General features: G+C 43.5%; 2 protein-coding genes across 8 annotated transcripts in view; both read left to right on the forward strand.

The window, feature by feature from the left end:
• Window positions 1–16,164, forward strand: part of GRAMD1C (GRAM domain containing 1C) — a 53,858-nt gene extending 37,694 nt beyond the window's left edge. For 3 of the 6 annotated variants that reach the window (XM_061988721.1, XM_061988717.1, XM_061988722.1), the window contains exons 10-18: window positions 5,818–5,964; window positions 6,731–6,849; window positions 7,912–8,054; window positions 9,879–9,982; window positions 10,666–10,845; window positions 12,385–12,442; window positions 12,951–13,061; window positions 13,924–14,029; window positions 15,678–15,913. In XM_061988721.1, the coding sequence (XP_061844705.1) occupies window positions 5,818–5,964; window positions 6,731–6,849; window positions 7,912–8,054; window positions 9,879–9,982; window positions 10,666–10,845; window positions 12,385–12,442; window positions 12,951–13,061; window positions 13,924–14,029; window positions 15,678–15,755 (1,046 nt within the window). In that variant the 3' untranslated portion in view covers window positions 15,756–15,913. The other 3 variants (XR_009818050.1, XM_061988719.1, XM_061988718.1) reach the window with 3 other exon arrangements.
• Window positions 16,165–17,274: 1,110 nt separating this feature from the next.
• On the forward strand, window positions 17,275–25,518 carry ZDHHC23 (zinc finger DHHC-type palmitoyltransferase 23). Of its 2 annotated transcripts, XR_009818051.1 has the most exons (5): window positions 17,275–17,381; window positions 17,710–18,411; window positions 19,023–19,190; window positions 20,014–24,162; window positions 24,876–25,518. XR_009818051.1 is itself a non-coding variant. In XM_010208905.2 (4 exons), exons 1-4 carry the CDS (start codon window positions 17,275–17,277, stop codon window positions 20,279–20,281), a joined length of 1,245 nt encoding a protein of 414 aa, XP_010207207.2. In that variant the 3' UTR covers window positions 20,282–24,278. The 2 variants fall into 2 exon arrangements, 1 of the variants encoding a protein (XP_010207207.2); XM_010208905.2 differs by lacking the exon at window positions 24,876–25,518 and having other exon boundaries at window positions 20,014–24,278.
• The last annotated feature ends 1,748 nt before the right edge of the window (window positions 25,519–27,266 follow it).

Below are 27,266 nucleotides of genomic sequence, written 5' to 3' on the forward strand. Positions count from 1 at the left end.
ATTGTGTTGGGATCACTGAGGTATCCAGGAAAGCTTTCAAAGTCATGGATTGAATTGACTGCCTGCAAGTTATGATTGCTGCCTGAGGATGTATTTTATATTCAACTAATTTTCCTTTTGCTCACACATACTGCTTCTATGTTTGCTTGAGTTCAGTTTCAACTCGATGCATGTCAGGTTGTATAATTTTTCTGAGTATATCTTACTTGAACAGGTTGCTGTTTATGGCATTCTCCTGCACACTTACCAAGCTTTGCAGATTAATTGTTTACCCCATCACAGTTGTATGTTTTAGATCAGCAGGAACTTTCTGCCTTTGGATGTTTTGGATATTGTGCAGTTTTCCTGTCCTCTTAGTACCAGCTGTCTTTTCCGTCTCTAGATTTTTATTCTTTTACAGCAAAATTTTCCAGTGAAATTGAAAATAGTCCTGTTGTCTTTCATGCTGCTGTTTGCCTAAGCGATAGCAGTCAATACTCCTGTCATCTCTGCATTGGTGATGTTGAGTAAATAAAGCATATGAAACTGGAAGTGTCTCTTTAATAAAAAGAGAACTGAGCTTGTGCTGCTTTTCTTATTTCTCCCCCTCCCATAGGACTAGTCTTTTTCTATTCAGAGCAGGATTTTCTAGTCACACAACATTAATCTCTTCTCTCAGATTCACTTCTTCATGCTTAGAAACTTTTTTCCCTTCTGTTTCCCTGTCTCTTTTCTATTGCAGTTGCCCCATACTCTTACAAGGTGAATTCCTTCATCCAAATGAAACTAGCTTTCCTACATGGCAAAGGCTTACCCATGCGATTAATTTCTCTTGTGTCCTCTGGCTCATACTCAGGCTGCCCATGGAGGTGTCCTGGCAAATAAGGTGAGGGGCAAGCTCAAAACTGTTGTTCTCCAACTCCGGGTCCACCTGACACCCAGAGCTGGAATGCCGAAGCCCTAGCAACACCAGTTCCCGTGCCCTAAGCAATTTTCACATTGCTTACTGGGGGGATGGGGAATGTGTGTCTCGCAATGCACCACTGGCCTATTGATCTGCATCTTGGTGCTTTTCTTCAGTTTCATAGATTGGAGTATAACTCTTGAGCCATGACAAACTTCTGGCTAAGCTGAAAATTGATATCTGTTATCTTGATACTAAATTTCAGAAAACAAATTTTAGATCAACAGGTAATAAGTATTTCCAAAACAGAGCCAGGAGATTCTGAGTTTCCTCCAGTGACTCTCTTGTATGTAGGATTGCTAGTGGTGCGTGTGGTGGTTTTGGGATTTTTTTTTTTTTTTGCAGTGACAATGTTCAGCAGAGTAAAATACTTCAGAGAAAGAAGAGAAGCAGGAAGCTGGAAAACAGTCTTTTCTGTTAGAAAACTTTACTGTGTATGGGGACATCATAAATTCCTGATCTTGCATAATTTGACAGCCTTACTGCATTGTTTCTGTTTGTACTAATAACCACTTTAAATGTATGGTCTGTAGTAGAGCATAACTGCTTTGCCCTGTGGTACAGTGGTGACTTGACCCTTTTTGCAGATAGATATACACAGAGCAGAAAATACTTGAAATACAGGGTGACTGAAATTAGTTTAGCCCTGGTTTTGGGGGAATTTTTTTTGTTAGGGTTTTTTTTTCTCAAGGGGTGAAACTTTGGGTATACATAAGGAAAAGCAGCCCTGTTATCTTGTTGACATTTTAATAAAAATACTGAAAGCAGATACTTTGTGGAATATATTACTACCAAATCTTTGTTGCTTTGAGGTTTGGAGGATATATTAGAGTTATCTAAAGGCAAAAGGCAAATGTTTTTCTATTTATTTATTGTCACAGTAGTTAGTACTTCCCCAAGTTAATTTTGTACTTAGTCTTTTAAAGTATGGAAGAACTCTTTGATAATGGTTAATATTGCTGATGCAATCTTTAAATAGATAGTGTCTAGAACACATTCACTCTAGATATTGGTTTTATTGACTTGACTTCAGACATACCTGGTTAAGGGCTCCTAGATGCTTATTCTTCATGCAGTGTGCAATTCTCCCCCATTGGCACAGAATTCCTCACCGGTGCCAAGATTTGCATATGTACATTTTCTTTTTTCCTGATCCTTCCTCAACTCTGTGGAGTGGAAAAATCAACAGTCTTATTAATTTGTTTGATAGCCTCTACTCTTATCAGTTCAGTTTTCTTAAATTGCTTGTGGTGTGTGTTTAGCTTTGAGCTGTTGGTTGTTAATGGGGAATTTTAAGAACTATTTTTTTTTTTCCTGCCCCCTTTCCTCCCCCTCCCATTTTCTGTCTCTTTCTTGTCTTGTACTGCAGATGGTCCTAAACTTCTGCAATCGATGCTGCGTAATGGTATTATATTCAAACATTATTTCACAGCTTGCCTTGCAGTGGTGAAAATGACCTTATGAAGTGCAAAGCAATAGTGGGGGAGGGAACAGCTCTCTTCAGGCTGAATCGGGACACTCTGGTAATAATGTTTACTTCTGGATTTTTGGGTGCCTAGGAATCCTAACCTGAAGTCAGAATAATCTCATGTTCTCTTATCAGACAGTACCTCCAATTCATCTCTAAATGTAGTCAGACTAAGAGAGTTAGTGGTTGATAATTGCCTACCTCTGAGGGCTTAGAACAGCATTACAAGTTAAGGAGTTAGACTGATGTCTAGGTATATACACAAAACGTTTTGTTCATAAACAGTATTTCTAAGCCAGTCCCAGATAAAATGCTTGATGCTTCTTTAATATTGAGGTAAGTAAAAGAGAGGTAGTATTACCTGTATGAGTTAAAACAAAACCAGTAGACATATATTCATTTGTAGCAGTTGAATGCTTAAAACTATTTGTTCTGTTCAAATTGCAAGCATGTAAACTGTACACTTTGCTGTGCTAGTGTTTCTGTTTGCAGCTTTATCTAGGATTTCTATAGATAAACTCTGAGAAGCTCAGATAAAAGTGGCTTAAAGCTTGTAAAGCTCTTGGTATATGAAGTGACTTCCTTCTGCAGATGAAAAACTCAGAGCAGCATTCAGACATTCACCTTCCAGACCTGCAGTCTGAAAGATTTCCAGGCTTTCTGGAAAACAGCTATTTGAATCCTAGAATCTAAAGTGGTTCATGGGCCTGATATATGAACCCAGTTTCAGCTTGGATTTTCTGAAAATACTGCTTTGTGATAACACCATTAAAAAAAAAATGGTTGTCTGTTCCAAGAGCTGACAAGGATTATAGGTAAAAACATAATTCTCAATAGATACCCTCATGCACTTGACACTTGATTGACTGTCTCTTATTAGAGACATGACTAGATCTAAATAGTGTAGATAAATGACCATTAAATTTTGTGTAGACCCATGGATACTCTTGCTTAAGGCTCAGTACAAGGAGGATAGACTTCATGCTTGAATAGTAGCAAGGTCTGCACCTTGAGGTAATAATGCATGGGCTTTGGGCAGATGGTAAGTTTCTGTGGTTTACCAAATTACCTTGCACCAGTAGACACATAGTAGCTGTGCTCAGATGTTTCAAGTGAACATAAAGTTGTGTTGTTTAGCTAAGCCTTGCTGAGACCAAGGTAGCTTGCATTATCGTGTATTTGCAAATATCTAAAGGGTGGGTGTCAGGAGGTTGGGACATCCTTTTTTTCTATTGTAGCTAGCAACAGGTCAAGGGGTAATGGGATGAAGCTGGAACACAAAAAGTTCCACTTCAACATAAGAAAAAACTATTTCGCTGTTCAAGTGAGTGAGCCCTGGCGCAGGCTGCCCAGAGGGGTTGTGGAGTCTCCTTCCTTGGAGGTCTTCAAGACCTGCCTGGACATGTTCCTATGTGACCTGATCTAGGTGAACCTGCTTCTGCAGGGGGATTGGACTAGATGATCTCTAAAGGTCCCTTCCAACCCCTACCATTCTATGATTTGCCAAGACATATACAAATAGCTATCAAAGCTTATCTGATGCATGGTGACTTAATTAGGTGTCCAGGCCTTGGCTTTAGTGATTTTTATTTTTTAATTTGTTTTGTTTTGTTTGTTTGGTTTAAAAAGTGGTAGCAGGTTTCTTGGGCATGTCGATATCCAACTGATCAAGACTCAACCAGAGTAAATAGGTTTGATTTACCTAGTACCTGACTCCTTGTGTGTTAGCTGACGTGCAGCAGGCAAAGGGGATGTGAAATCAGTATCTGAACCTTCCTGTCTTTTAGGGAAAGAGTGGGGAGTGCACTCTGAAAGGAGAGGTCTGTAATGTTGAGATCTTGTTAGCTGAGTAAAATTTACAGCTCACTTGGACTGCATTTTGCTGGAATTATATTCAGCTCTGAGAGGAAATACAATGAGGATAAGCTGAAAACCCAGAATGTTTCAGCACAGCAGAATCTGTATTCCAGTATGTCATGACTGCATATTGATGGGTTAAATAGGCCTCTTAATGCATGCTTGCTTTCTGTCTCACCTTGCAATTGAATATAGACTTACAGTTGCATAAGCAGAGCATGGCATAGGAAAGAAGTCCATCCCTTGTGCAACCACAAAAATATGGCACTCATGCTTCACTTTTGGGATCCTACATAGAAGACTGATTAAGTCAAAGTGAACTTCTTTGGACGCAGATGTATATCAGGGACTTTTTGCAGGCAAGAAGCAGCACTAGAGCAGAAGTCAGCTCAGAGTCAGAATTGGATTTCATTTGGGACTATTGTGGTGTTTAGTTGCTCCATTTGCATTTATCAATGCTGATTGCTACCAAGAATAATGTTTTTAAGTGCTGTAACCTTAGCCTATAGGCAGTTCGTGAACTAAAGCTTGATATTCAGGCTACCTTTGCGTTGGTGGCTGGCACTGACCTTTGCTAGCTCTGAGCTTTTGTTTATGTCAGTTGAAAGGTAAGGCATCCTGACTTCTGTTTTGCTTCTGCAAGATTTACTTTCAGGCTTTTTTATTTAACTTTAGTAATGTTGTTGGGTGGGGTTTTTTGTTTGCTTTTGTAGTTATAGTTTAGGATGGACTTGTTTCTAAAGCATAAGCAGATTGGGTTGTGGTTAGCGTAGGGAACTGCTTGCCCTCCAGGATTATAGTTCTATCTCTTATCACTTGCAAGAGTGGCTGAGACAACCACAAAGCTGAGTCATACTAGCAGCCAACAAGAAGCAGAAATGGCAAAGATCAGTGCTGTAGCCACAGGATGCCTCTTGGTGCTTGTTGGTGGTTTCAAAATAGGGGATGGCTATTAAGCATCTTGGTGCACTTCTCAGGACTGCAAAATGGATCAGGGTGGTACTTGTGTTCCTTTTATAAAGAGCTATGGAAGGAGGAACTGTTTAGGAGTCTACCTGGTCTTAGACTGCAGACATTACCAGCATGACAAATGTTAAAAGCAGAATTCTAAAACTAGCTACAAGAGGAAAGCTAGTATGGTTTAAGTGTCCTGCTTGCTATGCACATGTCCTTTATACAATAGGTACACATATTAATGAAGATTATGCTAACTGCTGGTGTTTTCCCAATGTCTCCTGTAGAATTCGTAGAATACTGAAGGCAGAACTAAAAGGATGAGACCTTGTGATGTTGATTTATCAATTTATGTTTGCACAGGGAAATGGTGGGTAATGCGGAGGTGGGTGTTGAAAATTGGCTCTGGACTTTGCTCCTGGAGAAAATCTACCTATCAGATCATATGCTTCTATTATTACTGGTTTTCTGAGGGGGGAGAAAAAGGCTGATGCAAGCTTGGGAAGGATTTAGGCTATAATAAGTCTTAGAATATTATAAACTGGCTTTGTAATATTGCTCTTTATCTTAACCTGATCTCTCTGCCTTTCCTTAGCAGTGAAGGAGACTGTCTCTGAGAACGATCTCTATGGGAGACTTTTTATAAACAGAGTTTTCCACATCACTGCAGACAAGATGTTTGAAATCCTTTTCACCAATTCTCACTTCATGCAGAGGTTTCTCAACTCCAGGAGTATAGTAGGTAATACACTCATCTTCCTTCTGTCTGTGTTGCAAACTATCCTCAAAATGTCGGTCTCTGAGAAATGTTAACTAGGGCTAAGTTGAATTTTAAATTTCTCCTTGCTTTAGAAGAATTTTGAATCTTTAAAGTTCTTCTATGAGATAGAATGTTGTCTCTGTAAATCCATCACATTTCAGAGAAGAAACCTAATTTCAGTGCACCACAAAACAGCACCTTCATTCCTGAATTTTGGCTAGACTATTAAGTTGGTGCATTCTGTAGGGTATTTCTGGTTACATTGTGTCCCAGAAATAGTGAAGTGTGTGTGGTTGACACTCAGGCAGAATCATTGCGTCCTCCTAAATGATACTCACAGGCTTAATTTTCTGGATGAGTAAATTTTATTCACTGAGATCATAAGGACAGAAAATTAAGTCAGAAAGGTTAATATTTATTCAGTGTCAGCTTGGAAAGCAAAGTGGCAAAAGCTTTTATTAATGCTAAGCGAATCTCAACTTTAAGTAGATGGGAAATTAAATATTTCCCTTTAATTGCTTACACTTCTCCCCACCCTCAAGTCTCTTTCAGTAGATTCAGGTTCAGCTGTTTAGTGCCTCACCTTTGTTCATCAGTGAACTGCAGTTTTGCTTTTTCCTGCAAAAAACATAACCTTTTGGAATCAGTTTTATGTCTCTTTCCCCACCACTGTTCATAAAATAAGATAGGAAAAGGCATCGTCTTTTAGGTAATTTGCATGTGAAATTTTGCATAATTTCTCATCTAGATGCTGTATCAACCCCTTGGAATAGAGATTCCAGTGGCAATCAGTTGAGGACTTTGACGTACACTGTAACAATTAATAATCCACTGTGTGGAAAGTTCACAACTGCAACTGAAAAACAGGTACTGTGTGAGTATGTTTGCCTGCTATTTAAAGCAAGGGAGAGGTCAACTCACTGGTCTGTCAGAGAACTGACCATAGATTAGACTCCAGTGAGCTGAATGTAGATCTGGAGTTTAAATGTAGCGTTTTGAAAGGTAGCTTGCAGCCCCTCATCATTAGTGAGCAAATACTGAGGAAATCAGAAGGGCTTTCTATGTTGCAACCTACCAGATGACTGTAAATTTCTCCTACCAAGTCAGTGGGGAACATCATTAACATTTCTCATGAACTGGGAGGTGACAAGATGCAATGAAATTCTTTCAGTGTCCACTTCTCGACTCCCCAGGATGAGACAGAGATGGAAAAAGTCCAGTGAAGGACCAATAAGATGATTAGGAGCCTGGAGCATCTTTTATGAGAAATGACTGAGAGCTGGTATTCCTCAGCCTCAGGGGAGGGTCTTACAGTGTATCTAGGTATCTGAAAGGAGAATGCAAAGAAGAGTGAGCCAAGCTTTCACCATCAAAGGCCACACTTTTTGGTGGTGCCCAGTGGCAGGACCAGAGGTGACTGGCACAAGCTGAAACACAGGTGGTTCCCTCTGAACATCAGGAGACACTTTTTTACTGTGAGAGTGACAGAACACTGCAACAGGTTGTCCATAGAGGTTGTGGCATCTCCTTCCTTGGAGATACTGGAAACCATCTGGGCATGGTCCTGGGCAACGTGCTGTCCTGGAGCAGGGTTCTTGTCCAGGATGACCAGCAGAGCTGCTTTCCATTCTCAACCATTCTGTAGTTCTGCTTTGGGAAAATGTCTCCTAGGTCAGTCTCAAAGAGCTATGGTTGTGAGCCAGTGGCCAGCCTTCTATCTGGTTCTTGAAATGTTAAGGGGGAGGAAGTACTGCTGCTACCTATGTTGGCTCTTTTCCCCTACTCCATATATATTTATTTATTGTGCTTGTTCAGTCTTCCTCCCTTCTCTAGTTCTCTTGGATGATCTAACCTAAGGATTTTGGGATGAAAGATAAAAAATTAGATAGCATGAATATACCTTCTCATTTTTATTTTCTTTTATGGTAGATACTGTATAAGCAAAGCCAGAAAGGCCAGACTTATCAGGTGGATGCTGAGGTACTGACCCATGACGTCCCCTACCATGATTATTTCTACACTGTGAACAGATACTGCATCAGCCGCACATCCAGTCACAAGTGTCGATTACGGTGAGCCAGAGTGGTGCAAAGTGGGAGGGGAGAAGCCAAGGCATGTGTGTTATGGGTTGACGAAGTATGTTTACCAGAGGATCTTCCAACAGCATTAGAGAAGATAAGTTTCTCTTGAAGCTGGGGATCTGTTCTGAATAATAAGCTTGGTTTATCCCTTGTCACAAGTATGCTGTATTTGGATCTCATTAATTCAGCGAGAAGCAGACTCTTGTGTTGACTGTATGAGGTAGAGAACTTAACTCCAAGACTGAACTGGGTTCTGACCAGCCTTGTGTTTCTGAGTTCCAATTTATCCCACCCACAAAGCTGCACTATCTGAGATGATGTTTTATTACAAAGTTTCCCAGATATCCTTGCTTAAGGGCCTGCAGAGGAGGTTGGTTTCACAGGAAGGTGCAAAGAACATGGAACATACCTACTTTTGCAGGGAGAATATTCAAGGGAATCAGACTTTATCATTAAACTCTGCCTAGATAGGGGAGTCTTAAAAGGCAAATGCCTTTTTTCCCATTTGTTGAAAATACCTCAAGTGATCAAGTTGCATGTTCAGTGCATTTGTATGACTAAGTAATCCTCTGTAGTTTTTTTGCTGTCTTTAGTAAGACCTTTTATCTCAAACTTCATCAGTACCCAGGAAGGGTAAGCAAGGCTGGATTTTATTCTGGCTAATCTCAGGTTATGAAAGTGTTGAAGACTCCCTCTCTCGTGGGGGCAGAAAAGAAGAAAGGTCCTTGAAAGCTTCTGGATTATTTTTTTTGAGTGAGTTATTCTTCATCTTTGAAGGCTCTGTTTGTTTTATCTGAGACCTGTGGTAATACCAGGGTAAGAGCAAAAAAGTAGGTCTTAATATAGTGCACAGAGCATGCATGTGTGTAACAGAAGGTGCATGGTGATGTTACAACTGGCTTTATTATACTGCATTTAAAATGGTTCAAAAACTCTATTTGAAAGGTGCTGTTTTGTTAGACTGGAAACACAGTGGGCTTACGTTGAGTTGGATGATTATTTGAAAATGTTGAAAAAAGTGTAATATAGGATGGTTGGTGTTCATGACTTAAATCAAACTTAAAGGCTAGCCTTTTGTCCTTTGTGAAGAGCTTTAGGATTTATTCCGTTGTTAGAAGCAGCCCTCTGAAGGATTCAATTTATTTCTATTCCGGAAGCATTATTGATTAGCTTGACCTGGGGAATGCAAGGCAGGAGTGTTATTTCCCCTTTCTCGTGCTCATAGAAAGACAGATTTTAATTTCTGTCTACTCAGGGTAGGATCTGAGCACTTGGTGCATGAGTGGTGATAATGAACTTAACCTGCTGCCTTTGCAGTGCCCCTGTAATACATCACATGTACACATATAGAGTATAAAGCAAGACTTTATGGTCTGGAAGTGTGAAGCTTGTTTCAAATGTATGTTAAATGAGAACACTTCAGAGGAGAGAAATTCTCTGCTAGGCTGAGTATGAAGGAAAATATTTCAAAATGTTTCCTGTAAGTTGGTTATTGGCATCTCCTGAAGCTTTAGCTAGGTATGCTGTCTTTGCTGCTGTCTCTTGCCTTGCTTTGACGTAAATGCTGCCCAGGTGGAAAGCCAAAGCAGTTTCGGTTGGTATTTCAGGTTATAAATATAAGCTAAAGATGTACTTCTGATAAGAGATTTCTCCTATCACTGTGCTACCTAGAAGAGTAAGGACATGTTCCTGTGTGACCTGATCTAGGTGGACCTGCTTCAGCAGGGGGATTAGACTACGTGATCTCTAGAGGTCCCTTCCAACTGTTGTTGTTCTGTGAAGAGCACTCTTTCACTATTGCATTCTATTTATTAGGGTTTCTGCAGAAGTGAAGTACAAAAAGCAGCCTTGGGGACTTGTCAAGTCTGTAATTGAGAAGAATACCTGGGGAGGAATACAGGAAAACTTCAAACAACTTGGTGAGGCATTTTGTTCTTTGTGCTGGAGTAGGGAGGCTACCTTTCCTGTGTACGTTTTCACGTGTGACAAACTTGCTTTCTTTAAAGAGTGGTTTGAAAAGGAAGCAACACCAAAGGAATCTCTAAGTCAAAAGTTCCTGTCATCAATATATCTGCCAATTCCAGAGTGTAAAAGGAGCCTCGTAGCTTAATGCTAACAAGGAGCTCTTGTATACTGTCATAACTGTGTTCTGAAGGAAACATGAGGAGCAGCAGGGAAGCTGTTGCTCTCAGCTGCATGTACCTATCCTTAAGTGTATTTACTTGATTGTGAGTATGAGAAGAGAAGCGGTGACACCTGGCAGGCTCCCTGGCTGTGTCTGTTAACAGCCTGGCCAGCCACGGCTGCAGGCTCACAGTCTAACACAATTCCTCATCTCACACTGCTGTCTAACATACCACTGAATCCTACATAAGCTGAATGTATATCATATCTGAAAAGTGTACTAAGTACCCTCTAGCAAACAGGACAGGTAATAGATCAAGATGTAGTTGATGTCAATTACCTGCTTTAAGTTCATTTGCTGGAAGATGCACTTTTCCCTCTTGTTGCCACCCTCCATATCTCACAGTTGAAGTCTTTGGTACTAGGCTTTCCAGCTTTGGTTTTGAAGGTTCAGTAACCTTATTTTATTCCACTGTAGAATCAGATCTTCTAATGGAGGAATATGCAATTAATCAGTCCATAGAAGACTCTGGAAAATTAGTTGCCCTGAGACGAAGACGACGCACTTTACACCGGAGTTTGGCAGAATCACTTCCCAAACGCTCTTCCCAGCATTCCTCCGGTGACATGGGAGTAGAGTCCCAGGGCAGCATAATAGGTAGGAATTTTTGTACTGAGTGTTTTCCACTCCAAAAGGTGTGTTCAGGAAAGATTTACTCACTAAACTCACATTAAAATAGTGTAAGAGTAACATGTGTCTGTATGTTGCTGTCATTGTCTAATTTGTGTAACAGCAGATACTTCAGTGTATTGAAACTTTTGTAAAATAGATTTGAAGCATGCATAGTGACTTTTATGATGAGTTTCTCTTGAAATCAGACATCTCACCTTCTATTTTTAAAAAAAACAACAACTGAAACCTAAAATGCTGCACTGTACCTGCATAGAATGGAAAATATTATGTGATCAGAAAGAAATTTAACTTGATTTTTATAAAGCTGCTATAAAAATGCTTTATTTCTTCAGATAACTGCACACCCAAGTCATGAATTGATTAGATTTTTTCACTTGTCTCTTGACCCTGTCAGATTGGTTTTGGTTTTGTGGGTTTTTTTATATTAAGGGTTTTACTTCCCATCTGCCTCTAATTTCTGGGTCACTAAAGTGTTCCTTGCAGTTCCACTGCCCCTAGGCACAATGGGCTTGGCACCTAGCCTATACAGAGGTGAGGAACATCTGTGCACTAATGTGTAGCAGAGTGGTGGATTTTGTGACACAAATTGAATAGTGAAAACTGAAGTTAGGAGCAAGTGGCCTTTCCTAAAGGTGGAGACAGCACTGAGCATAGCTCTGAGAGAACAGTTGGATCAACACCATGTGTAATGGACTCTTTACCTAACTGAGATTACTTCCTGATTACTTAATTTTGCTACTACTCTTGCTCCACCTTTTCAGGTGAATGATGGTGAGTGAGCATACACTACAGCTTTCCTGTATGCCCTTTGTCCAGGGCAGGAAATGTGGATGTAAGGAACTGTTTGAGGGCAACAGGTGCTTACATTTAAAGATCAGCCTGCCTGCAGTGGTAGGTGATTGCTGCTCAGTTTGGAGATGATATGCACACTTCCCCTCTCTCAATAGCATCAGATACCTGTTGCCTGAAGATTAGCAGATGCTCTTTCAAAAGGCTGTCTTCAGGCTAATATATAAAACAAGCAAGTGAAGATGGGACAAGTTACAGAAGAACTTTATTTGACACTCATTGTCAGGAAGACTAATAGTGGGCAGGAAAGCAAGCAGAAGAGAGCCACTTTGCAGCCTATCCCTGCTCATGTGTGACTAGCAGTGTATGTGCTGAATGAGTGTTAGTAATGGATGGACAGTAACCTTCTCAGGCTGTCTAGGTTTAATGTGAACATGCCCCAATGCTGTGTTCTCGGCATACTGGAGTAGGAGGAATCCTGCTCCTGATGGGAGGGCCTGCCTGTTCAGATGACTGGTCTGAGATGACTACAGAAATGCCTTGATGATTGTTGGTGGTGATCTTGTGCACCCACGTGATCTGTCATTTTTTTTTTCCATCAAAAGCTGTTGAGCTATTCTGTGTGAAATACTGGGCACTGGCATGTATCTGCAGGCATCCTTTTAGGAATGTTCTTCAGTACTTTTTAACCTCCTTCTCTTCTGTGCCCCATAGGAAGGAAAAGAGATGCTGTAAGTAGGACCACCACCATCATTGTAGTAATGAGTGTCTTGTAAGTACTCACTTGCATTAAAATATGTCTTGACTCAAGCTCATCTTCGTCTTTTACCTATATTTGTCTGTACCTCACATGAGTGTTAATGTTGCATATAGCATGATAGATTCTAACCTATTTTAAATTGAGCTCTTGGGTATAGGAGGGGAATGCATTGACGTAAGTGACACATGGAATGAAAATGCTAACTTGCCAAACCAGTGTAGCTTGCAGGTTTACTTAGGTCTGATTAAAAAAAAAAAAAGTTTACTCATTCCTAGTTTTACAAGTTCTGAGAAACTTGTAATTCTGATTCGTTCATATTAGACAACTTAATGCTAACTGCTATAGATCTGTATAGATCTTTATTTTCAGTATAACTCTGCCCGACACCTTTCCCTGCCCCCTCCCTCTCCTCACCCCCAAGAAGAATTCTCTTTTCTTAGCTGATTTTAGCCCAGATCTTGTTTCTGTAGCACTACATACAAAATTGCTACAAGATTTGATTGTTCTCTTCTCTCTACAGTTTGCTGCTCTTGGTCTTGCTGAATATAACACTGTTTCTCAAACTGTCAAAGATAGAACATGCAGCTCAGTCCCTCTATCATGTCCAGCTTCAGGAAGAAAGCTCTTTGAAGTAAGTTGAATTCACTGTTCTTTCTTCCTCAGCTTATGTGAGAATCTGATCTAAAGAAATACATTTTGAACAATGGAACTCAGTGGTAGGTTTTAAAAACTTACTAGGAGTTGCTGCTGGGGCTGGTTGCTCTTCTGTGGTCTGTGTTGATATCCAATGACATGTCTGACTGCATCTTGCAGTAATAAGTTTGTTCTTCGACAAGCTGGTTTTTGGGGAAGTGTTAACCTTATCTTGCATCTGTCACCCTGCTGTGACTCATCTGCTGTGAATATCATAGTGCTGATTGCAGAACCAAAGTGTTCACTTCATCCTGTGTGAACTAGGATGATCTCAAATGCAATGTTAAAGATTTCTTTAGCTTTTTAGTCTCTTTCTGTGAGTCTCCTGCTAAGTCTTTTCTCTCACTAAAACTTCCATGTTAGATGCCTTTTGTATTCAAACACCTACAAGAGCCTTGGATGCTGCTTTCTTTCTTTAATATAAGCAAATAAGTTAAAAACCAAGACCTGATCTTGAGTGTGGAAGTGGTGTGGCAATCTCCCATACTGATCATCTTGGAACTGATTAGATTAGCTTTCTTCATAAGAAAGATCTTGTCCTCTGAAGTGTAGGAACTTACATTGTAGACATAATGCAAGCACATTTCTTCCTTGTGGCTGTTGTCTATAAAGGTGTGAATCGATATCTTCAAGACAACACGGACTGAAATTCGATTGAAATTCCAAAAGCAGCTTTTATGTGGCTTTTGGAAAAGGATGTTTTTAGCAATAGCAGAGCAACGGTGGCAGAAAGCAATTGCTTTTAGAAAGGCATGGAACTGCTTGTGCCATGTTTCTGATGTAATCTCAATCTCTTTCAGCATATCCCCAGAAATGGTATCAAAAGAGGAGATCCCTCAGTATGATAAGGAACAGGTTAAACATGTGAAGGGAATTTTAAGAGACTCTATTGAAATGCTTGAGCAGGTAAGTCTGCAATTTTTTCCCAATGATATTCCTGTTTCTCAGCAAGTCTAGTTTTCTCCCGTGTGCCATCATAGCTTTTGTTTTATGTCTTCTGGTGCTAACTAAAGTTCTCACAGCTCCTTGATCTGTTTTGTCCTAAACTTGAATTTGGTGTTTAGGGCAGTGCTCATGTTTCTGATGTTTTGGGTTAGGTTGTGGTTTTTTGGTTTGGATTGGGTTTATTTTGACTAAGTTTAAATATTCATGTCAGGTTTCTTAAACCTGTCAAGTGCCTGTAGTGATGAGATCTGTTGATGCAGTTTTGAATCATAACAAAACAAAGACCGTAGGAATTCAAAACAGATCCTCTTTTCTAAGAAAACTCAAAACATAAAGTTAGATATTTTTCCCACCTTATCACAGGGTTTCTTCACTCAGGTTTATCCTGTGTTTTGTTCCTCACTACTCTCTTCTAGATACTGCTGAGAGCTTTACCTAGCCTTGGTATCAATGGGCCACCTAATCTCCAGTGCAAAAAAAATACAATTTACAGATTATATGTTTCTGAGAGGCTGCAGTGCTCATTCTCTGTAACTTCCCACTTCCAGGCTCTTACGTACTTCAACCACTATATAAAAATTAAGTTGTTGAATGCTTTTGTGTGTGTCTGATCCTGTAGTCCAGGACTGGTAAGCCTGAGATTTCAACTCAGTAAGTGAAAACAGTAAATTGATCTTTTTTTTTTTTATATATATAACCTATAAATGCTCTGATTTTAAGTTCTTTTATCAAATCCTAAAATATGACAGGAGAAATTATTAGATTAGGAAAGCTGTGGGGGAGTTCACATGTACCTCTATCCATCACCAGTTTGCTCTCCCACGCGCTAAAGGAGAGTAGAAAAAGAAGCCATTTTTTGTACTCCTTTTTCAGAGGTGTTTCTGCACACAAAATTGCTATTAATCTATTAACCATTTTGATCACAACTTTAAAAAGCTGCTGAGTGATGGAAATTTCACTGTAGAAATTAATTTCCTGGTTTTGATGCCTTTTTCATTTTCTCTGCTTATTAGCCAAACGATTCCTAATTCCAAAGTGTTAAACTTTCTGAACACAGTGTTCCTTGAAAAAAAAAAACCCAACAAACTCAACAACAACAAAAACATAACTATTAAAAAAGTGAAAATTTAGCAACCTCTTTCATCCCAAATAACACTTTTGCCTGGAAGTCATGACATATTTTAGTGTCTGTTACCTTGTTTTCTGAGGGTTGTCAATAATCTAAACACGTTTTGTGCACCAAAATGCACTGGGGGCACTGGGGGAGGGGAGTGGAGCATGTGTTAAAAGACAAATCATGTTCTGCTGTCATGTTTCCTTAGAGTATTTGCTGTGAACATTAACTGAGTGAGGTGACTTATCTTCCACACTGTTGATTGGCGAGGTGTTAAGACTTTATCATACTGGACTGTTAGTAATTACTAACTGTACAGAGTATAGCTGTTAGGAGAGCACAGTAAGGCAACTGTTTATAGAAACAGGGAGGAGGAAATTGCATGAAATCTTTAAAAGAAGAGGAGGAGGGAGATGTCGTTTTCCTGATCTCATTCACCCATACAGGAGATGAACTTAAGTAATTGGAGGACTATGATGGTTATTTTTTTCACAGCTAAAGGTCTCCCTTTCCATGCTCCAAAGAAGCTTTGATCACTTGAACAGGACACAGAATGGCAAGACTGAGAGTTAGTGCCAACATCAGTCTTCTGTTCCAGACGTGCGAAGAACAGATGTGTGTATGTGTGAGGACTTGTGGGGTAGGGATTGTAATCACCGTCACCTTTGGACTCTTTACTGTTTGGCTCAAAAGCTACACGGAATAAAGGTTTCTGGAAGAAGTAAGTTGGGTTCTGCATTCCCACAGCCTGGTGACGATCTGTCTCCTGACAGCCTTGTGTCCCGTGCAGTCTCGCCTACAACAGTGCAGAGCTCTCAAATCCCGTGGTGAGTGAGCGAGGACAGTTGTACCACCAATTAAGAGATGCGAATTTTGGGGGAGGGAAGAACAGCTTCAGCAGACAGCTGGGTTTGTATGTAATGAAGTCACAGCTTTTTATGTCAACTTAAAAAAAATAACCATCAGTTATTGGGAGAAAAAGGACAGGTAGTGGTTTTACAGCCACAGCATCCTTTGTATGCCTTTTTTTTTTTTTAGCTGTCACTATCTTTAAGGATGAATATTTTTAAGATTAATTGACTAAACAGGAAAATGCTTGATAGTTCTTTGCTAAATCTTTTTGCATCCTGTGAGCTTTGGCAGTCTGCCTTCTGCCATATGTTTCTAGCTCTCCCAGATAAACTGCAGCCCTCGGTATTTTCCCTCCATCGAGGGCTGCTCTTCAGTTTTTTTAGCATGGTGTGCCCACTGATGATGAAACACCTTTTCTTCTGGCTTCAAGCTTTTTTTAAGCAGGTTGAGAGAAGGAAGATGAAAACAAGAAGTAAAAGCAAGGGCAACAGCAACCTTCCTAGGGGCTGTCAGACCAGGGCTCTAGGGTAGCGATGGCTGTTGTCCCGCTCAGGCTATCTTGCAGGGGTGCAAACAGCTGAGCTCCTCTGTCTGCAGCCCGGGGTAGGTGGGAAGGGAGCATGTGTTGGTGCTCGAGTCCCAAAATGCAGAGTCCTGGGGCAAAACCCTCCACGGGGCAGGTTAAAACGTGCACGGCGGCTGCTCTTGCTCCGTGGGAAACTTTCCCAGCCACGTATGTCCAGCCGTGTGAGCAGCACAGCCGATCCGTCACGTTCCCTTGACAGCAGAGGCACAGGCTGTAGACCTCTTCCCCTACCTGGTGGCGCCGGAACCCTGCGGTGCCTCCCCCGCGCCTCCTGCGGCCGCCACCTGTTGCGCTGGCTCTTTAAGGCAGGTGCCAGCGCGTCACGGCCAGCGCCGCCCCTCCCGGCCACGCATTGGGCCGCCCCGCCGTCAGGTGGACGGGCCCGGGGCGGGGTGGGGGGGAGAGCGCCTCAGCCCGCTCCTTGAACACCTCCGCGTTCGGGAGACGCTCGGAGCGCGGGCGGCCAATGGCGGCCGGGCTCCGCCGAAGGAGGCGGGGCCGCGGTGGAGGAGGCGGTGGCGGGCGCGAGGCACCTGCGGCTGGCAGGGGGCGGGGCGGGGCGGCTGCCGCGGCGGCGCTGCCGTGCGGAGCCGCGTCCCGGGCCCGCCGGCGCCTGAGGCTGAGGGAGGGGCGCATAGCGGCGGGCGGGCGGCGATGGAGGAACCCCTGTGCTGCTGCGAGTACGTGGACCGGAGGGGTGAGAGGAACCACCTGGCTGCGTGCTGCTGCGACTGCGAGGACCTGGACGAGGGCTGCGAGAGGTAACCGCTCTGCGATCCTCCTCCTCTCCGGGCGCTGCTTGCGAGACCCTTTCTGGGCGGCGGACCACAGGGGCTGTGGGGATGTCCCTTCGCTTTGGGGGAAACCGCCCTGAGCAGCTGGTACCTGCCGCGGGGCAGCCACTCTGAGGGGAGGGGAGCTGCGTGCCACTTGTCCAGGAACTAGAGGGGAGACAAGGAGGGAGAGGCGGGCGGACGGGAGCTGCCCCGGGTCCGCAGTCAGCTGCAGGAGTGGGACGAGGCCAGGGAAGGGCCTCAGATGCACGGCTGTGGGTCTGCTATCCGGCATTTATGCTTTACCCCCGAACAGGTGGCTGACATGCAAATCCCTGCCCCCGGGAGCTCTGGAAAGAATTGCCGACACCATCGCGGATCGGGTGCGAGTCCCTTGGTTTGCAGGGGCTGTGAAGGTCAATGTCAGCCTCGTGCCGCCTCTGGTTCTGCTGCCCGTCTTCCTCCACGTTGCCGCTCTGCACTTCCTGCTTGGACTGGTCATCTTGACATCTCTGCCCGTGGTGGTGCTGTGGTATTACTACCTCACCCACAGGAGGAAGGAAAGGACTCTTTTCTTCTTGAGCCTGGGACTCTTCTCCTTGGGCTATATGTACTATGTGTTTCTTCAGGAGGTGGTTCCCCGAGGCCACGTAGGGTATTCCCAAGTGGTCGCTCTCACATTTGGGTTAATTCTTATGCTTGCAGCCTTGTCTCGAGCCAAGAAAGACCCTGGTTACCTTCCCATCCCAGCAAGCAACAAGAAGTCATCGCCTCAGGGTTTGGCCAACAAGAGTGTTAGAGGGACCTCCAATGGGCTGCATGCTGTTGCCACGTCTGGTGGTGTCAGTGGCCGTGCTGTGAATGGAGCAGCCAAAGGCTATTCCAGGATGTCATCTGAGGAGCCAGAAGGTGTGAGAAAGGACTGGTGCACTAAATGCCAACTGGTCAGACCAGCCCGAGCAGGGCACTGCCGGCTTTGTGGCAGATGTGTAAGGAGACTGGACCATCACTGTGTCTGGTAGGTTTTGTGTAGCTCAAGCTACATGTGTTTTCTCTCCCCCGCATTTTTGTTAGCTTCTTTTTGTTTACAATCCCTGTCAAAGAGGATTCCTTTTGTTATGTGCCAGACCTGTGTCATTGTTTTGAACAGCAAATTTTTATTTACCATTTTAAAGAGCAATTTAAACAAGTTTATTTTAAGTAGGTTGACTTGATAGCTGGTAACTTTTACAGGATACCTCAGAACTGCCTTTTCATCTGGGTAGGATTTTCATTGGGTTTGGTTTTTTTGGTGTGTGAGGCTTCTTTGGGGTGAGGTTTTTTGGGTTTTTTTTTTTTTGTTATTCTGTTTTGTTTTGTTTCAAGACTTGATCTGTGGAGCACTAGCAGTCCTGCAGTTAACTTATGTTAGTGCTCTCCTAGGGCAAGGAAACCCAAAGCTGGCGTTGTGCATGTGGCACTGGAACCAAGGAGCTATAAAGCCTCTTTGAACATGTTTCAAAGTTTTTAGCCTAGGTTGTATAGAAGCACCTCGGAAATTAGGTTCTCTGACAGCTGGAGGAGGGAGGAGGAAAGAGAAACCAGTTTTGTTTCTTTTTAAGCAAAGTAATCTCTTCTTTCCTTTTGGAGGATCAACAGCTGTGTAGGGGAGCGGAACCACCAGGCATTCATCCTTGCACTCTCCTTCTTCATGCTCACCTCTGTGTATGGGATTATGTTGACCTTGCACACTGTCTGCAGAGGCCGGACTCCGTTTGTGGCATTGTTCTACTGTCCAGGAGCCTATTCTGACTACAGGTGAGATATCTGTGTGGGAGAGAGCTGGGGTGAGAACAGGCTTGGACAGGCAGCTTAACTCCTCTTCATCATTCTGTGTTCTCTAGGCTAGTGCTGTCGGTTGTCAAACTTGACCTAAAAGTGCTCCCTAAAAAGCACTTGTTTTGCCAAGGTGGGGAGCCTGAGACTTTGAGAGAGCTCCCCACTTTTTTAGAAAAAGTTGTTGAAGGAGCTGGGGTTGGAAATCTCAATTTTATTGTATTTTTTATGGATGTACCCTTAGATGTGTTTGGCCACAGGTACAGGTAATGGTCTGACAGTCTCAAATTGGTGCACTGTCTCCCCTTCTCATCCCTCAGTATTTATCTGGTGACTGTCTCTGAGTTATCTGCTTAGAACAGACAGCATTAATATGCCTTGTCTGGCAGGAGGGTGGGGAGAAGTGTTGAGCGTGAGCTGGCTCTACTGCTGATGAGCAGAGTACACCAGCACAAGTGACTCCTACCTTCTTCTGTACTTCATTTCCTCATCTACTGAGTGTGAACATCGTTGCATCCTTAAGTAAGGACTGGTTAGCTTTACAACAGTAAGAGTAAAGAGCGAGGTAGCATGATAGCAGCATGCAAGAGTAGCTTGGTAGTGCTGAAAGCTCTCATTAAGTAAGCCCTGAAGCTTTAATTTTGAGAAAGCTTTAAAGGATTATCTGATGAAGGCAGCAAAGCGAGATCACTGTGGCAGATGTAGACAGGGATTTGAAAGGATAGTGATTACCAGGGAAAGTCACTCTAAAGCAGCTGCTCCAAAAACTAAATGGCTTCCTTCCCATCTTTTTCCCTGCTGCCAGCTCTGCTCTGTCGTTCACCTGTGTGTGGTACTGTGCCATTGTAACAGCTGGCATGGGATATATCCTCCTTATCCAGCTGTTGAACATCAGCTACAACGTGACTGAGAGGGAAGCTCGGCTGGCTCTGCGGGACAACACTGGGCGCAGGCTCCTGGGGGGGTTAGTGATAGACACTGGCCAGTATAACAGGGGTTTCTTATGCAACTGGGGCCATTTCTTGAGCCTGGGGTCTTCTCCTCCACAGCGCTCTGCTGAAGACATCGTGTGATACCCTTCTGTCTGAAGGTGACGTTGACTGATTTTGTTTAGCAGGAGAATGGCCCCTTCCACTAGGACTCCTCCTTCCCACACCCTTCCTTCATGGTTGGTGTATGGGCTGCCTGTCCCGTCACAGAGAACATCGGACGCTTTTCCAGGCAGAATGGTTCTTCGTGTGCTGTCAGCCAGCAATAGGATGCAGAAAGCAGTAAGCCATATGCATAAACCTCGAGGGGAGGGGCCCACTGCTTATTTCTGCTGTGGGAAACTTTGTGCAGCCCAGCTCAGCAGGAAGAAGAGCACAAGGTTTTGAGAACTTGAGTTTTTGTTAGGTGGGCACCCTGGCATCAAGAAGAACCTGCTTTTGGACTTCAGAGCACACGCTGGTTCCTGCAAATGTTAAGGAATCCCTGACTGATACCCATGTGTGAAATTTCAGAGATGTCAAGAGGGTGAACTTCTGATACTACAGATGGGCCATTGCAGAAGCTGGGCTCCTTGTCTAAAAGAGACCATTTAGGCAGTCACTGAGCGGCTCCCTCTTCTCTGGTGCATTTTATTTTTTCAATATCCCATCCAGCTGTATACATGCTTGTATTAAGTGCCTTTGTGAGTGACATTCTTGTAGGGCTTTAAGATCCCTTCACCTCTTGACCCCTAAAGTTGTTATTCCATCTCCAACTGGGTGAGAAGACACCATCATCTTCAATCTCATCATTCTTCCTGTGAGCTGACTCTGTGTTGGTTTGAAGGCTTGCCTCGCCTCCATGTTTCTGCCCTGATTATGGATTGTGACACAAAATGGCAGGTAAATATACGAAACAACAAGGTGTTTTGAAGGAATATATAACAGTGGACTGAACCAAAAACAAGAGTGCTGTCTTGGAGTTACTGTAGCTTTATGGAAACTACCTTCCTCTCTCTATGAGAGAAGGGAGTCTGGGAGAGGCGACAGTTCTACTAATAGCATTTTTGGTAGTTAGCATCTTGGTCAGTGGTGTTGCTAATAACATAGTGATTCCGTTTCCTCTCAGTTCAGGCACTGTGGAGCTGTCTCACCATAGGTCTGTCTTCTCAAGCCAAGAAGCCATATGGCCTCAGCATATGTAGGGAGAGAGTGTGTTGGAGCTGTTTTTAGGGTAGATGACCTGCACTGGCAGGTGAATGAATGTGTTAAATGTGCTAAGCAAGAATGCCCCTTGTTCCTCATCAGCCTGCAGGTGTATTATTTCCCAGACTTGAACTTCAGCTGAAATCACAAGATTTTGGCAGCAATAGTTTCTAGGTTTTGTGGGTAGGGATTTTTTTATTGCTTTTTGTTCTAAACCATTTGTGTATATTGTTGGGCCTGCAGTAATCTTAAAGGTCTGGTTGGAAAAGCCTGGAACTGTGGCGCAAGAGGTAAGGACTCTGCCTGAGAGGCAGAACCAGAGAGAAGAACCTTGTCCTAGTTACTGATTTCTTTTTATTTTTTTTTCTGATCATTCCTCCTTCCTACTCCCCTTGTGTGGCAGGCAGCTGGGGGATGCTGACTGAGTGATGCAAATTCACTCTGTGCTGTTGTGCATTACATGTGAAGAATGGATGAAAGATGCATGGTGCCAAAAGGTGATGGGGTACCAGAATCACAGAATGCTCGGGTTGGAAGGGACGTGTAGAGATCATCTAGTCCAACCCATCTGCTAAAGTAGATTCACCTTGATTAGCTTGCACAGGAACATGTCCAGGTGGGTTTGAAAACCTCCAGAGGAGGAGACTCCACACGCTCCCTGGGCAGCCTGTGCCAGGGCTCCCTCACCCTCACAGGGAAATAGTTTTTCCTTATGTTTAAGTGGAACTTTTTTGTGTTCCAACTTTTGTCCATTACCCCTGTCATGTCACTGGACACTACAGAAAAAAGTGCTGCTCCATCCTCTTGACATACACTTTTCAAATATGTGTAAAAGTATTAATGAGAGTCCTTCCTCAGTCTCCTCTTCCCCAGGCTGAACAGCCCCAGTTCCTGCAGCCTTTCCTCATGAGGAAGATGCTCCAGTCCCCTGATCATGTTGGTGGTCCTGCCCTGGACTCTCTTCAGAAGCTCTCTGTCCCTCTTGAGCTGGGAAGCCCAGAGCTAGACACAGGACTCCAGATGAGGCCTCACCAGGGCAGAGTAGAGGGGGAGCAGAACCTCCCTTGACCTGCTGGCCACACTCTTCTTGATGCATCCTGGGATGCCATTGGCCTCCTTGGCCACGAGGGCACATTGCTGGCTCATGGTTAATTATCAATCAGGACTCCCAGATGTCTCTCTGCAGAGCTGCTCTCCAGCAGGTCAGTCCCCAGCCTGTACTGGTACATGGGGTTGTTCCTTCCCAGATGCAGGACTCTGCACTTGTCCTTGTGAGGTTCCTCTCTGCCCAACTCTCAAGCCAGTTGAGATCCTGCTGAATGGCAGCACAGCCTTCTGGGAAATCAGCCAGTCCTCCCAGTTTGTCATCAGTGAACTTGCTGAGGGTACACTCTGTCCCCTCATCCAGGTCGCTGATGAAGATGTTCATCAGATACTGGCCCCAGAACCAGTCCCTGTGGAACTCCACTGGCCACAGGCCTCCAACTCGATTCTGTGCCTTTGGGGGATGTCCCTAAAGGTCCCTGCCATATTTGGTGTGTGTCTTGACTACACGTCCCAGTTTAAGATGAAGACCATGTCTCTCTTTGCACTGTTTAGTTGCCTCAAGTGGCAGTTTCTACAACCAGCAGATAATTGAGGAGCAGCTGCACTTGGAATGTAGCTGTGCAGAAAGAGGTACTGACTTAAGTGTCCCTTGTTTCCTCTTACCTCTATTCATGTGGTGAGAAATCCCTTAAAAGGAGATTAAGGGAACGTCTTTTTTTCTTCCGGCCTCTAACTGAATACATTGAGAGATTTCTGACCATATCTCTGACCCTGATGTGAAGAGAAAGGCATCCAACTGGGCTGTACTAATTGTTCCTCTATGACCTTCTGACTGTTTGGAGCCTGACCCTAGGAATTGAAATTCACACACAGACCTTGCCTCCACGTGAGTTGTCTGTAAATGTTTCCATGGCACATACACATTTTTGTGTTGCCTGCTGAGATGAACTGGAGCTTGGCAACCCTGGAGACAAGGATGCTGTGGGCTAGCAGATTTGTGATCTCTGAACTCATCGTACTGGTACTTTGGAAAATTAAGGCAGAATGACCTCTTGGGCTAAACAAACCCCTGCAGTGGAGGCAGCCAACCTCCCTGTCACTGAATTTCATGCAACGAGCTCTGTGAGCATTTACAGGTCAAGATAAGTGATTCCCCAGAGTCCTGCTACTTCTGGCTGGGAGAAAGCAGAGGAGATGAGAGGTCATTTCCCAGGCAGTCCCTGAACCTGTTGTGCTCACCTTGTGTCATGGTCAGAGATTGGTTAGTACTTTGCAGCCTATCTGTCCGTGTAGTCTTGTCTCTTTTCTCTTAGTGAGCATTGGTGTGGGACATTTCATTTGAGCTGCTTAGACTGAGTCAGTATTCAGTGGTGGTCCTCCAGGCAGCATGGCTTTTGGAGTGCAGATTAGGAACACAGGACCTTGGACTAATGTGACCATTCCATACCATCAAACCCACTCCAATATAGCAGGGGTGAAGTGCTAAAGTATCTGTTATTTTTGCTCTTCAGTGGGAACTGGAACCCTTCAGGACACTAAGAGAATTTCAAGGCTGGTTTGGTTTTGTTGTTTTGTTTTTTTCTTAAGGAGAAGAATACAGTGCTGATTCCCCTTTGAACAGGAAGTTCAGGTGGCTTTGCTCTCTTTAAGGACGTGACTTTATCATCCTGGCTTCTTCCTGAGAGGATTTGCCTTGGGAGGTGGGAAGCATAAAGTAACAGGATATCTAAAAGGTATCTAAAAGGGCGGAAGAGTCATGAGCTTCAAATGCATACTTTGGAGCTCTCCTTTTAACAGCCCTGGGAATTGAAGCTCTTGAATGCTCCCTTTTCACTTATAGCAAGGGCAGACTGTTGTGATCTCTTGTGTTGAGCTTGTTCTTGGACACACTGGTAGAAAAATGTTAAAACTGAGGCATAGAAAGGCAGTCCTCATGCTCATTGTGTTAGTAGTTGCCTAGATCCATGCTACCTGAGTGTTGGTGCAGTGGGAGCGGGCTGCATTTGAACTTCACAGTCATGTATACGCTGCCTTGAGGCAAGGACCAGTGTATCACATGTAAAACTGTATGGAGGTACCTGACAATGCAGAAAAAAAGTACCCTGCTGGCCCCTGGAAGGTCTTCCCTGTAAGAAGTGAGGACCCAGAGCTGTTCAGAAGCAGGGAGGATTTTGGTAATAGTCGTGATGTTTCTCCCCTCAGAAAATTAGTGCTCTTGCTTTAACCATGACATTTTAAGAGACATTTGTTGTTTCACATATCATGTGGATTTCTTAAGGGGCCAGGATTCTGTTGTTGCTGCTGTTGTAGTGTTAAGCCCTCCATGTCCAAATGCCAGCATGCTACTATTTGGTGACTACTAAGAACTGTGCATCATTAGATACCCCTTGTAAATGGTGGCTTGGCGTTCTTTAACTGTGTATTCTCATGTTGTGCTCTTTTGTAGGCAGGTCACAGGTCCCCACATTGACTGTTTCTCCATTTAACTTGTCCTCAAATGACAGAAGTCACTGGTGAGCCTGAGTTAGCACTGCTTGTGATTCCTAATCACATTTCAGCCTTCATGCTATGATGGTGCTTTTTTTTTTTCTTCAAAGGAATTGCTTTCAAGTGTCTTAATGAAACCATTTGCTGTAAAGTTTCTTCTGAAGATAAAATGGGTACTGCCTCACTGCCTAATGTCTTAATAATGTGCTTAGTTTTTTTCTCTCTATATGAATGTATATTGCCTCATTAGGGCAGGAAGTGTGTGTGATTATGGATGTGTATTCCTGTATGACTTTCAGTGAAGAACTCTACAGTTCCCTAGGATTTTCTTTAACTATCAGGATGTTTGTACAGTGAAAATCATTCTTGAGAACAGCGAGGTTGTTTCTGAATTCAGCCTCCCAAGGTCTCATCTTTATGGAACTCTTCTAATGGTAACATGAAGAACGATGGGCTCTGGAAGAACTGACTGCCTTGGAGAGTTGGGATGCTCTGTGATTTAGTGTGGTGTGGATTTTTTTTCCCTTTTTCCACCTTAAGCTTTAGGAAGAAACTTTGTGAAACCTTTGTGAGTTTTTTGAAAGGATTGATGTGTGTGTGTGTGTTTATGTCCATTTTGCATCATATTCAATGTTTCCAAATGGATACAATTATGAATCAAAATAAATTATCAGAAGTGATCTGTGGAGTGGCCTGTTGATTTCTGCCCACACGCTCAACCAGGTCAACTGACCGAAAGCTGCCATCATCTTATGGCTATTCAGCTGTGTGAGTTGGACTTTTGAGAAGGAGAAGCTAGGAAGCAAGTGTTCTTACAGTTCTGCAAATGCTGGCTTTTGGGTTTGTTGGTGTTGGGATGAAAGAGCCCTGCTGGCAGTTCTCGCTACCCTGGAAACTAGGGATGATCCTCTGCAGTGGGGATTTAAAACAGGATTATTTTGCACTCCATGAGAAATCCATTATCAGTATGTGATTGGGTTCCTAGCCTTTTTGTACAGTGTCTTGCTTTCCCTCCTACACATGCCCACACAATACAGCCAGAACCCCCAAAAAGGCACAATCTCTTAAAACCCTCTTCTAAGCCATGTTTGGAAAAGACATGGATAGTCTCTGTGCAGATAGTGGGAAGAGATGTAGCCTTTGATTATGTCACTACCGGGGGACATCTGCTGAACGGCAAGATGACTTTTAATGAGTAGAATCATAGGTGCTTTTGATTGTTCCCAGAACTCTGCTTTGATTTGCCTGGGTGGCATATCTATCTGCTGTTCAGCTATTTCTCTTTGAAGATTACTTTGCACTCTTCAACAAGGATCTTGCACTAGCAGTGAAGCATATTTGTAGTTAGGTGAGAGTGGTCTATGCAGAAGGATGTCAGAGTTCTGACAGGCTCAGCAGCCACCAGTTTAACTCCAGTGCTGAAAATGGGGACAACATGAGATGGTCTCTCCTCAGCTTTTGGGTTTTTTCCCTGTTTTGGCTTGATATGTTGCCCCCACACAGCAGGAGCATATCTGGAGTGGCAGCTCATGTGCTGGGGAAGCCAAGGTTTAGCTACAGCAGATGATGTCTGTAATGCATAAACAGGTCTGCAAAGACATAAGCTATGGATCAGACTGCAGTGGTTCTTGAACCCTTCCCAGGCTAGCTACTGTCTCCAACTATGGTCTTGTTTCCTTGATGGAGAGCAGAGGAAATTGTTTACTACTTCAGGCACTGCTTCAAATGCAGCTTGAGCTGGGCCTGGGGGCTTTGAAGAGACTGGTGTGTACAGACTTACCGAGAAGAAGATATTTCTGTGGTCAAGATTTTTGGGGAAGAGTGTGAGACCTCCAAAGTGCAGGTGATGGGGCTGAGGAGAAAGAGAATTTGCAATCGCTTCAGGGCTCTGCGTTTTGCTGTTGTACCAAAGTGAAAATCCTCCCCCTCCCTGTGCAAGAGAAGGAAAAGTCTGGCTGTGCAGCCCCCTCCCATCCTTGCTAAGAAAAGCAAGGAGCTGACAGGCAGGAGTGTGCCTGAGCTGTGAGAGTGTGGGCTGATGACCAGCATTAAGGCATTGACATCTGCATCTAACTAAGTGCTGTAGCTGGAGGGATTCTTGTCTCAGCTGCAAGCTGAAGCTGTTTCCTCCTGCTGGTAAAGGTTTGCTGGAGCTTTCAATTGCAGAACCAACATCATGCCAGGGACTTTAGGGGTATCCTGTGTGATCTCTCAACAGCATCATCAGGCACAGCTGTGACTCTGCCAAAGAGGTATGAGTTGTTTCAGCCAGGTGTGGATTGAATGGCGAAGTTGAGGGGCTTCTCGTTTTCACTTTTATTCAGACCATGTTCAGTATGAATGCATCTGA

The sequence above is a fragment of the Colius striatus genome, chromosome 1, assembly GCF_028858725.1.
Source record: "Colius striatus isolate bColStr4 chromosome 1, bColStr4.1.hap1, whole genome shotgun sequence".
NCBI lineage: Eukaryota > Metazoa > Chordata > Aves > Coliiformes > Coliidae > Colius > Colius striatus.